A 12,374-nucleotide genomic window follows, 5' to 3' on the forward strand; every position below is an offset into this window, starting at 1 on the left:
AGGTGCGGGACGTTGTCTTTCATTAAAGCTCGCTAGCAGCATGCTAATGTCGGCAACCTCCTACATTAAATGCCCTCCGTTGTTGGCCTTTCACAACCGGTGGCACACATGCCCCTTAATTACACACGCACTTGTATTAGAGTGATTGTCAAAAATAATTTACAATAGAAATTATATTTTCTTCGACACTCCTCATAAAAAGCCACTCTTATTTGCTTCGTTTCTGAACAAAAAACGCATGATGTTACAGGCAGTGACAGGACTACTATAACGTACGCTATATTGGAGGTCCTTACCTATCAGACTTGCTTTCTCCTGGATAGCAAGCACTGCAATGGCGGATTACGATAACTACGATGACCGGGATCGGGCTTATGGTAGCTTTGGCGGCGGAAGAGGGTAAGGAAATTTGTGAACACTTTGAAATAGTGTGCGTCTGCTGTCAAAGCAGCAGCAGATTGTGTATTTTGACATTTAGAGAAGAGTGCGTTGCAGCCATGATTGGTGTAGGCCTAGCATTCATAACCGGGGTGTCGATGCTGCACACTACGGATATGATGAATGGAAGGCCGGACTAGAGAATGAGGAAAGGTCGTGGTTAGAGTAAGCTTCCAGATGGGAATGTTGGCTGCTCATATTGCTGTAGTCGTGGTTGCATTCGTTTGGTGAACTGTAATATCTGATTTTACAGTGCCAATGTCGGTAGTTATGCGCTAGCAAGCTAGCTAGCTACACTCTTTGCCAGCAAGGCACTTGGCGCCAGGGTCTCAGGGAAAAAAACAGCCCACATGGACTACATGTTGTGCTATAGTCAGCAACTCCACAGCTTCAAACATAATGTCGATTATTCTCATCCACCCATTTCATTGTGATGGGCGTTTTGGCTATCTATGTTTATGTTAGATTGCCTGTCCGTGTTCAGCTAACTTACTTGGCCCTTGAGCGGTTGCTGATCAGGGATGTGTGTAAGGTATAGATAGTTAGCTAGCTAGCGAGCTAGCTAATATTCAGACAGCCATAGACAGCATTGCATGACCAGGTTGGTGGGCCCAAATCTCTGTCCCCCATTTTACCCTCAGATAGTCGTAGCTGCGGCATACGACAGGCAAGTTGCCAGTACATTGAAATGAATGAATCAAGTAAACACTCAACGTTGGCGACGATGGCTTCACCGTTTGTCTTTCTCTGCCAATGTGCCTAATTGAGTTAGCTAAATGGCTAGCTCACAATCTCACGTATTGTCTTAAACACGGGTAGTTTTTAAAAAGTTCCTTAACCGCCAATGCTACTAAATGCCAAATAATTGGCAAGCACAAGTGATTAACGATAGCGTGTTATCAGAGCCCCATGACGTGTTCGAGGAGACATAGCCGAAAGAAATGAGGGCGCTTGCTGCGTCGAAAACGCCTCTCTGTGATGCACGCTTTTTGGGCAGAGTAATGTATCATATCAGAGTAATATAACATATCAGCCTTTACCGACATACAGCGGGGCCAATTACTTGTTTTACCTCTACCCACCTTCATTTACACTGAATTTTAATTGCAATTCAATTCTATATAATCTGACGTTGAAACAGACATGATCAGTCTGAATGAAGAGTTTGTCAGTATAGCCTATGCCTACTTCGAGCATCAACTAAATTTCTGGCTTAAGATTTGCCGTCTCCGTTTTATCAGCCTGAATGATCAGAACAGAAATGTTTTGCTGTCGAAACTGGAGGAATTATCTGCTCTTGTTTGCTTGTGTCCTGTGAGAATTCACCATGTGTCACCTCGCTTGTGACGATGGGTACTTGTAGCTGTGCAGTCTACACGCCGGTGTATCTGGTGTTGTCTTCAACTGAATGACACTGGAGGAATGTCGCAGGCATGCAGAGAGGACTCTCAAGACTTGATACAAGACCCCACCTCGTGTGCCTGACACTAGGCCAGGTCTGAAATGATACACAAGAAATTACTTACTTCACAGAGGGCAACTTTCTGCCTACTTTCACTTCAGTGGTTGTTGGCGGAGCATGTCTCTCTAATTCCAAACAGTAGTTTGATATGACTGCAGCTCCAGTGCATGCCCCAGATCATTATCTGGCTGTTAGGTCTAACTTACATGGAGAAACACATCTCTTGGTTTTCTTTGTTAATTATGCAGCATGGAAATGAGAGATTGTCTGGTTTTTGAGCTCATACATGTCAATAGATTGTCATAGTGGATTTTGAGGTGGCACAAAGGTTGATTGTCTCTGTTTTGTGGCTTGGGTATACAAATGAATGAACATGAGCCTCGGCACTGTGGTGATGGTTTCAGTCTTTGACTGGTATATTTGATCAAATTTTGTTTGATCTTTTTCTGGTTATCAGAATCCATAAATGAGTATCTAGTCAAACATTATGTTAGATATGTATATAAGCCATCTTTTTGTGATACATTCTCGATATGCTGGCACCATATATTAATATTTTGACTAAAATAATAAATTCATAAGCACAAACACTGAAATGGGTCAAGAAACACTGAAATATTCAGAAAAATGAATTGTATAGTGTTTCTTAAGAGGTATATTTTTGCTAATTTTTAAGAATATTTGTAGGTTTTAAGAGGCACTAAGCTAAAACTCTATGCACTTTACACTGTTTAAAATCAGTTGTGAAATGCAGTGAATAAATACATAATTCCAGCTTTTTGCCTTTGTCTTCCTCATTTACACAGATATCGTGATGTAGGCCTATCGTAGATTCGTCTTTTGCAGTGTATTGAGTATTGCAGAATCGCTGAATCGTGATATTATCGTTGTCGTGGGCAAAGTGTTGTGACCGTGTTGATTTGTGAGTTACTCTGTGATTCCCCGCCCTATTATGCTGTAAGAACTTGTACAATGTGTCACCATAGCATGTAACCATGTAAATGTGTAAAATGTGTTTAACCATCGCATCATTTGAACATGAGAAATTAATGCACAGAATGCGTTCTCAACCCAGATTAAAAATGATTATGGAATGTACCGTCTGGCTTAGCTAGCTTTTAGGACGGACGTTGGTGTGTTTGTAGCTTGTGTAGTTTGGCAGGCCTGCCTATTGTCCCTCTCTGACGCATTGTTGGTTTTTGGTCACTAGACCCCGGGGTGGTGGTGGACCAGGAGGCCCCCGCAAGCAGAAGGAGCTCCCCACAGAGCCGCCCTACACCGCCTACGTGGGCAACCTCCCCTTCAACACCGTGCAGGGCGACATCGACGCCATCTTCAAAGACCTCAGCGTCAGGAGCGTGCGGCTTGTCCGCGACAAAGAGACAGACAAATTCAAAGGTGAGCTTGAGCTGGCCTGACTCTCCTGCTCCCACCCTGGCGCAAGGGCCAGGTTTGGGCCAGAGACCCCTTGTAAGTTGAAATGAGGAGAGGGATTTGTGACCATGGCAGGCAAAAGAGGACCACAGTTATGGCCTAGCTCACTACCTGCTTATGTGCATTTAAATGCGTTCAGATTTTGAGCTTTCTCAATATGTCTTTTTAGGTAAAAATGACCCTGACAAAACAAGAGATGCAACAAACTAAGGATCTAAAGAGGGGAATGGAGCTTTGTTCTTCCTTCATCCTTGGCTGCCATATTAAGGTTGAAGGCTATAGCAGAATGATTGGAAATCATCTTATTTATGACTTCTGACTTTCAGCCCCCACTCTGGCCTTAATGAAACATTTTGTTTTTGGCCACATACCTAACAGAATTCAGTATAATTATACACATTGGTCCATCAGCTACCCTTTTGTTAAGTAGCCTAGTACTGAGTTGGAGCTACCATGGGAACAGCCGTTTTGTCATGAACAACGTTATCCGCCACCAGCGCGGAAGAGAGAGGGCGCCGAAGCAAGCGCTTTGACCAAAGCTCAGATTAATCCTAATGTCTTGAGTCCTCTCCTTTTTTGTTGGAGCAAATTGCCCAGTTCGTTTCCATACCAGGAGATTTCAGAATGATGTAACAGTGGCCAGATTTATGAAAACCATACCTCATCAGGATCTTTGCTGTTACGTTTATTAATCACACTGTTGGCAGAACAATAGCCTGAACCAGGCTTGGAATTTCACCATTCTGGGGGCAAGGCCACTTGGCCTTCAGTTGGGCATATTTGGTGGGGGGCACAAAGGCCACATGTCAGGGCACCAAGGCCAAAGTTAACTATACAGTAGTAGGCTATAAAAATGATCAAAGTTGTATTTAGCCTATTCACAATTCGCAATTATCGGCTAACATCGTTTAAAAGCTAAGAAAAAGCTCTTTCATGTGATAATTGTGATGTCTGTGTGATGAATAGGCTACTTCGTGAGTAGTTCAACTGAGAATGGGTGAATTTGGACGCACTTTCTTTCTTGCGCTGTCACTTTCTCCACTGCGTAAAAGACTAAATTAATTTTATTTAGCACAGGCTTAATAAAAATCGCTATTAGTAGGACGCAAAGCAGAATATTGAAAGAAGGGGGCACCAAGGCCACCGTGGCCTGTAAACCTCTGATTTTCAAAGGGGCCTCACGGCCAACGCAAGGGGCTACGACGGCCACTGTGAAATTCCTACCCTGGCCCTGAACCATCTCTTGTTTCTGTGTGTGTGTGTGTCTGTCTGTCTGTCTGTCTGTGTCTGCTGCAGGTTTTTGTTATGTAGAGTTTGACGACTTGGAATCCCTCAAAGAAGCTTTGACGTATGATGGCGCAGTGAGTATCTGTCTAATTAGCCATTCTGCACATGCTGACTACTGCTCTGTAGACAATGATCATGCTGGGCGGCAGACGGTGACTGCTTGTGTCTCTTCGCCTACAGCTTCTGGGAGATCGGTCACTGCGGGTGGACATCGCCGAGGGCCGAAAGCAAGAACGGGGAGCCGGAGGCTTTGGCTTCCGAAAAGATGACAGAGGTACCTACGCACGTTTAGACTTCCTGGGCAATGAATGCCTCATACTGTGGGGGGACTCATCACTGTTTCATTACATAACTAGAAGGAATAAAGACAAAAACCAAACGACCAAATAAGGACATAGACCTACTACTTGCAGAACTGACCTTGTTTAACTATAATCCAAAAATGCAATGATTTTAGAAATTAATCAATTAGGAATATGTTGTTTGTTTGTTTGTTTGTTTGTTTCTTTGCTCTGGTGTTTTCACTCTTCTCTGTAGAGGGTTTTCTCATGAGCTCTCCTGCTTCCTGGTTTCCAAGTCTTTCTATCTGATGTGAAAATAACAAAACCTCGGGTGCTAAACTCAAGGTTTAATGACCAGACACACGCACATGCCAGTTTCCTGGGGGGTATTCCATCAACCTCGCTAATGAAGGCAGTGATTAACAGAAATGGTCTGGCTTGAAGTAGCATAGACTTTTACTTGAGGCTGAAGCCGTTCCATTAACTCAAGTTAGCTGCATCTTGCCTTCGTTTATTCAGTCAAGGCTTAGGTCAGCTCTGTCTGCTTGTGCAAGGTAGAAAAGTAGACCAAAACAGTAGATTGACGAAAAGAGGATGTATTTAGAAAAATTAAGGGAATACTAGAGGATTTATGTTCGTTTTACAAGCGCCATTTACAGGATTTTCATTGAAAGTCATAAAATTGAACATCGAGAGAGAAACAAATTGGATAGTTGCCTACATAAATTGGAGAATAGTGAAAGCATTTAAACAACAATGCTCGTGGTTTGAAATCATTTGCGATTTTGATTGTCTTCACTCTTAAACAAAACAAGTGAATGAATAAATAGCATTACCTCAAAACAACTTTGGGATATGCTATTAAAAATGATAGGCTAAAGCCTACGTTCTTAGGTTAAAAGGGTTCACTTTAAATTATTGTCTAGGTGTAGGGTATCAACTTAATACAGGCTATTGTGCCCCATAAGTCTCATACTTCTGCCAAAGTGTTTGTGAAATATAATTATCTGAAATGCAATGGCTTCATTTTGTCATTTAATATTTAATCTGTGTAGCACATAGTTGATTTGACATTCATGAACAATCAACACATGAAGCGGTTTTAATCATTAGTAAGCTATATAGTCTTAATTGCCTTGCATCAAATTTAATGTAGCCCACTGGCATTTACTGTCATTTAACAGGTTAATAAATGTGCATGGCACTTCATCAATAGTAGGTTATGACACTTCTTTCATTAAATAGTAAGCTACAGCATAAAACGCCAAAGTCTCTAAATGAATAGAAATTATCAAGGTGATAAGCTATGTAAAAGCTTTGTGTGGGTAGCGAACCAGAGAACAAACATTAACGCTTACTTTGATGTATCGTCTTGCTACGCGTTGCACCACCACCACAGAATACAGATATCAAAGAGTAGCAAAATTAATTAAATTTAATTAATTAAAGTTAATATTTTTGAAATTGAATAATGTTAGATAGATAGATATAGATAGATAGATACTTTATTGATCCCCAAGGGGAAATTCATGTTCATTTATTGATGCATATTGTGCACTAATAAATGAAACTAGTGAATATGTAAATCAATGCTTGGTGACACTGTTGGGGGTAAAAAGTTGTAGGCTACCCGTGATGAGAACATGAAAGCTTGAAATCTCCTACGGAGCAGACTAGTTCTGTTGCACAAATTCTCATAGTTAACCAAGCTAGGCTTCATGTAAACCACACTAAACTCTCACTAAAATTAGCGAGACTTAATAGTCTAGCGAAATAAACCAGATTTAGCCTTTAGCGAGGTTGATGGAATAACCCCTTGCTCATGGATTAGTCCTAGTCCTGGACTAAACTCCTTTTTTCAATGGAGAATTCACACTGAAGTTTGTTTTTAGTGTAGAACTAGGCTTAATCCAAATGGGAAACTGACCGTTTGCCTTTAGGAGATTTGAACTTGATTTCCACTCTCCTTCCATCTCATCCTCATGTAACCATCTCACTTACCTCCATCTGTTTTCTGAGGTGCTTGTGTAGGTAGAACCTCACTAGCAGCTTCTCTCTCTCTGAGATCTTTACTCTTCTAGCAGTTTCTCTCTCTGAGATCTCTACCTCACTAGCAGCTTCTCTCTCTCTGAGATCTCTACCTCACTAGCAGCTTCTCTCTCTGAGATCTCTACCTCACTAGCAGCTTCTCTCTCTGAGATCTCTACTCTAATACCAGCTTCTCTCTCTGAGATCTCTACTCTAATACCAGCTTCTCTCTCTCTGAGATCTCTACTCTAATACCAGCTTCTCTCTCTGAGATCTCTACTCTAATACCAGCTTCTCTCTCTCTGAGATCTCTACCTCACTAGCAGCTTCTCTCTCTGAGATCTCTTCCTCACTAGCAGCTTCTCTCTCTGAGATCTCTACTCTAATACCAGCTTCTCTCTCTCGGAGATCTCTACCTCACTAGCAGCTTCTCTCTCTGAGATCTCTACTCTAATACCAGCTTCTCTCTCTCTGAGATCTTTACTCTTCTAGCAGTTTCTCTGTCTGAGATCTCTATCTTACTACCAGCTTGTCTCTCTGAGATCTCTACCTCAATACCAGCTTTTCTCTCTGAGATCTCTACTCTACTAGCAGCTTTTCTCTCTGAGATATCTACTCTTCTAGCAGGTTCTCTGTCTGAGATCTCTACCTCAATACCAGCTTTTCTCTCTGAGATTTCTACTCTAATACCAGCTTCTCTCTCTGAGATCTCTGCCTCACTAGCAGCTTCTCTCTCTGAGATCTCTACTCTAATACCAGCTTCTCTCTCTCTCTCTGAGATCTTTACTCTTCTAGCAGTTTCTCTCTCTGAGATCTCTACTCTAATACCAGTTTCTCTGTCTGAGATCTCTACCTCACTAGCAGCTTCTCTCTCTGGGATCTCTACTCTACTAGCAGCTTGTCTCTTTGGGATCTCTACTCTACTAGAAGCTTCTGTCTGAGTCTCGCATGCTTCTAGCGCACTCTTCCTCTCAAGTCAAGACTAACCTCTCTAGAATGGGCATGGCAAAAGAAAACAGCTGGTCAAGGCTACAGCAATCACCAGAGGCTTTTGCTTTCTCTCTTTCTCTCTGTTTTTCACTTTCTTTCTTTTTTTCACCTCTTTTTCCTGCTCTTCTATCTTCCTCTGTTCTGCCTCTTCCTTGTCCTCTCTTCCTCTGGCCCTTGTGCCTGCGTGCGTGCTGGACTCTGTTTAAAGCTGAGCCCTGTCCCCTCTCACAGGCCGTGGAGGCGCACGCGGTGGTCCCAGAGGAGGGGGACGCGATTCCCGGGACGACTACGAAGGAGGAGGAGGAGGAGGAGGAGGAGGTGCGATGACCGTTGGCCACAAAATAAAATAAAATTTAATAAAAAAAGAAATTAAAAAACAGTTGATTCAAATGACCAGACACTTTTGCCGTCCTGGTCATGAAGCTGAGTGCCCAATGTCTGGAATAGGCAAATGGAGAATCTACAATCTAATGCCAAAGTGTTGTACATGCCAGTGTTAGGTATTTATTGCAGAGTATTTATGATGCAGGTTGTTTTTGTTTTTTTTTGTTTCCTCACTACCCTATCTCTCATCACCCACACTCCTCAGTACTCCACCCCACCTGCAAGATTAATGTTGAACTCGACATTCACAGACAGACTTCATCTCATTCTCATTAGTCATAACTAGGGTACAGTGGCTCACCGACTGGTGCGGGAGCGTTCCTTAGAGAAGGGTTGCTCTGCAGAGGCGGAGTCTGAGATCAGAAACCTTTCAGAGCATGTCCCCTTACAATCCATCTCTTGTGGACCATAATCATGACCTGCACTGATCTCAGATCAGCTCTCAAGGGCAACAAGGCAAAAGTTCTGTCACTGCTTCACTTACGTGACTATTCACTCCTCTTCCTCTCGTAGGCTTTAGAGAGGATGACTTCATGGGTGGGAGGAGTCGAGGTGGCGGACGCCCAGGGGACCGGAGAGGGGGCGGAGCTGGTGGTGGCGCTGGCGGCCCTGGCATGGGGCGCTTCAGGGATGGACCTCCCCGAGGGGGCCCGACGGACTTCAGAGAACCCTCTGATGGTGGCGCAACCATTCCATCTCTATTCTCTAACTCGGGCATTGTAGATGGGAGGGGAGAGTAGGGTTCAATTATGAGGGCTGAAATGCAGGCCAGTAGATTTAGTTTGGCATTCACTCTGTAGTGTTGCCATTTTAGTGGCTGTAGTTTTATCTTGGCATAACCTCTGAAAAACAGCAACAGTTTTAACTTTTTACTATCCAAACATGTCCCAGGTTGTGGCGGACTGCCATCATTTATATGTGTGTGTGTGTATATATATATATATATATATATATATATATATGCTCTTGGCGAAATTTGTAAAACCGTTATAAATATTAGTTAACTACCACTTAGTTATTGTTTATTACAGTTTCTGTTTTCTTGTTGATGAAGCCTTAAGGTGTTATCTATAAGTTATTTCTAAGACTCATGCATTGCATCATGGTCTGATACTCATTTCTCTTCTCTCTTCTCTCTCCTTCCTTCTCCAGAGGAAAGAGCACAAAGGCCAAGGCTACAGTTGAAGCCGCGCACGGTCAGCGAACCACTAAACCAAGTGGCCAATCCCAACTCGGCCATATTCGGCGGCGCCAAGCCGCGGGAGGAGGTAATGTCCAAAGAGAAACACTAAGAGACTGCCGCCTGCGCCAACCGGGAATGGAGGGCAAGAAGTGGGCTAGGGAGAAGGGGGGGGGGGGGGGGGGCAGGGCTGGGGAGAGAAGGTGGTCTAGACACATCATGCCAACAGGGGGATAGGATAAACGCCTTGGTCATCATTCCTGCCGGACGAGACGAGTGGAGACCCTCCTCCTTCTCCTTCTCAATTCAGTGCGAGTGCAAATATTTATTCAAGAGGGATTTAAAACAAACAAAAAAAGATAATAATGAGAGAGAAAAAAATCCAGAGTATACACACACACTCTCGTCATTCAGATCACTGTCGCGCTGCGCTCTGTCTCTCACAGACACACACACACACACAAATGAGCAGCTTGTGAATGCATGTCAAACCTTACAAAAACAAAACAGTTTTTTATGTCCACCTCTGCTTCCCGGACTTTAGTGCCTGCTTTGTACCGTAGCTCAGCTGAGGAGGTTCATTCATGTGGGCTGAACATTAAGGAGAGGTGTTTGCTCTGTTCTGTTTGTTTGTTTGTTGTTTTGATGGAGCTGCTCTGTTTTAAAAAGAAGAATGCACACTATTTTGGTTTTAAAGCCCCCTGCCCCCTTTTGATTTATATCTGTTTTTTTATTATTATTATTATTATTATTATTATTATTAATTGTAGATATATAGTGCTCAAGATTTGGTCCCTTTTACCTTGTGTGAGTAATGGTGTGCACTTTTCAGATTTTGAGTTTGTGGGGCATAGTCTCCCATCTCCCACAGTGGCTTCCTAACTGCTCAACGTCACCTGCAGTGATTTTATGTTTTGGTGTTAGTGCAGTGAAATAGTCCACCTTAACTAAGCTGACCTGAAGCTCTGGTGGAGGCAGCTTGAACTTCAGCGTTAAGATCTTGAGTACTGCTGAACAGGGAGTGAGACCCACCTATGTAAAACACGCACGCACACACAAATCCAAAGTCAGTGCACCACACCACAGTGGTCCTTGGCCATTACTTCACACACTGATAACGCGACACAGTCGCTAGAGGGCTAGAGTAGGCACTCGCTGGGGTTTATGGTCTGTGCTAGACGCTTTAGCTCTGGTCGTCGAGTATTGAAAGAAGTGTCGCCCAGTCACACAGTCGGTGATTGTTCAGAACTGTGCAAAAAGGCATTTGCAATGTGACCGGTGGTCTGCGAAGCAAAGCAGTCTGTTAAATCTCCTGTTAGTGTAGATTCTGGCTATGAATTATTGGTAGGAACGCTATCTTCTGATGTATTGTCATGTATAACATTTGATTTTTCTTTTTTTTTTTTTTTTTTTTTTTTTTTTTTTTTCAACCCTGTTCATTGTTGCCTCCTGTCTAACCCGGACCTTGTTGTGCTTTTGTTTTCTTCCGTTCTCTAAGAACTAATGTATCCATGTGGCTGCGTTATTCCGGAAGGCTAGACTGGATCTACGGGCTTGGTTCACCAAAAATCTTTCAAAGACGTCTTCCCAAAGAAAACAGAAAATGCTGGCGGGGCAGCAGGGTGCTGGGCTTCTCTCTCTCATCCCTGAATGCCAACGCGAGCAAAAACAAAATAATCAATTAAAATAAACCAGGCCTGACCCGATTGGCTATGGAGACGTTGGACCGAGGGATATTGGGAAACTGAGTCCCAGGTTTATCTTCACCCTGCATGCCCCTTCTTTGGGAAACTCCTCCTCTCGCCAGACCTTAACTAAACTCAGAAGACAGTGGCTGCAATGTCCTTCTGTTGCCTTTGGGTAAGGACTGTATCAAGTGTAATGTGTTTCTTTCTTTCCCAAGGCATTGTTTTTTGTGCATGGTTTAAAAAGAGAAAAAAAAAGGCGCAAAGTCTGTTTGCGTAGTTCATAGACACTCGGTCAAAGTTGTGTCTCTTTAAACGTTGAACTACATTTCTTCTATTTGTGAAATGAACAGTTTTCCCTCTTAATCATTTCCCACTGTCTGAACAGTTAAATAATTTTCAAATCAGAAGAAAAATCTGAGCCTGAATCATTTTGTTGCTTTGTGTAATTTCTGGCGTAACTTCTTGAAAGATTTTTTGACCTAAGTCTGTTAAATACCAGCAGAAAAATGCTTTCTGTAATAACTCCACACACACACACACACACACCCACACACCCACCCAGCCCTTCCCTTTCCTAAATAGGAGCAACATGAATGCACCCTAGGTTTGACATGGCCGCACCACGGGCTAAAAGCTACGTCTTTGTCGACCAACATTCAACTTCCACGGCTTGATGGTTATGTACTTAATAATTCAAAACAGTGAAATAATAAATGGCGCTCACTTAACAGTCAAACGCTTTATACATAGGAAGCTTGTTGAACAAAGATCAACCGCTCTCACATGTCAAACTAAGGTGACAGGCGCTTTGTCTGTCCAATAGAAGATTAGCGTAGAAATCTCTCGGGATACCCATGTGCCGCAACCATTTTATTTACATTTTATTGGACATGAGATGGAGAAAGTGACACCCTTTTCTTACTGTATTATAGAAAGAACAGCTGTTTTTATTCTTTCTTTTGTGTTGTTGTTTTCATGATTTCCTACACTGTTAATGGCAATAAAATGTATCATCTTACAGAGTTTCTAATGAATGTGTCCGTAGGGAAGGGTATGGGGCAACTTTGACATGTTTTTGTTAACTGAACAGACACCTAGTTGGGAGTAAGTAAGTCAGTCACGCAGCTTTTGTAAGAATAAATGTTCAATTGTCCCCACACACTTTTAAGAATCAGTCAGTTCTCACTATGACATTGCCACTG

The 12,374-nt window shown here is 42.8% G+C and overlaps 1 protein-coding gene across 4 annotated transcripts; it reads left to right on the plus strand.

The window, feature by feature from the left end:
• The first annotated feature begins 229 nt into the window (after positions 1 to 229).
• Positions 230 to 12,190, plus strand: eif4h (eukaryotic translation initiation factor 4h). 4 transcript variants are annotated; one of them, XM_048265002.1, is made up of 8 exons: positions 233 to 399; positions 3,111 to 3,298; positions 4,631 to 4,695; positions 4,802 to 4,895; positions 8,152 to 8,238; positions 8,818 to 8,982; positions 9,457 to 9,572; positions 10,983 to 12,190. In XM_048265002.1, exons 1-8 carry the CDS (start codon positions 335 to 337, stop codon positions 10,986 to 10,988), a joined length of 786 nt encoding a protein of 261 aa, XP_048120959.1. In that variant the 5' UTR covers positions 233 to 334; the 3' UTR covers positions 10,989 to 12,190. The 4 variants fall into 4 exon arrangements, with proteins under 4 accessions (XP_048120963.1, XP_048120959.1, XP_048120961.1 ...); XM_048265004.1 differs by having other exon boundaries at positions 234 to 399; positions 8,152 to 8,232; XM_048265006.1 differs by lacking the exon at positions 8,818 to 8,982 and having other exon boundaries at positions 230 to 399; positions 8,152 to 8,232.
• The last annotated feature ends 184 nt before the right edge of the window (positions 12,191 to 12,374 follow it).

This window comes from Alosa alosa, chromosome 15 (assembly GCF_017589495.1).
Source record: "Alosa alosa isolate M-15738 ecotype Scorff River chromosome 15, AALO_Geno_1.1, whole genome shotgun sequence".
NCBI classification, from domain to species: Eukaryota; Metazoa; Chordata; class Actinopteri; order Clupeiformes; family Clupeidae; genus Alosa; species Alosa alosa.

What these genes read in the sequence shown, in the direction of transcription:
- eif4h (XM_048265002.1), top strand. Translation starts at nt 335, where the DNA reads ATGGCGGATTACGATAACTACGATGACCGGGATCGGGCTTATGGTAGC. An exon ending in AGAGACAGACAAATTCAAAG is followed by an intron (nt 3,299 to 4,630) that starts GTGAGCTTGAGC and finishes TGTCTGCTGCAG; the next exon opens with GTTTTTGTTATGTAGAGTTT. An exon ending in AGGAGGAGGAGGAGGAGGAG is followed by an intron (nt 8,239 to 8,817) that starts GTGCGATGACCG and finishes TTCCTCTCGTAG; the next exon opens with GCTTTAGAGAGGATGACTTC.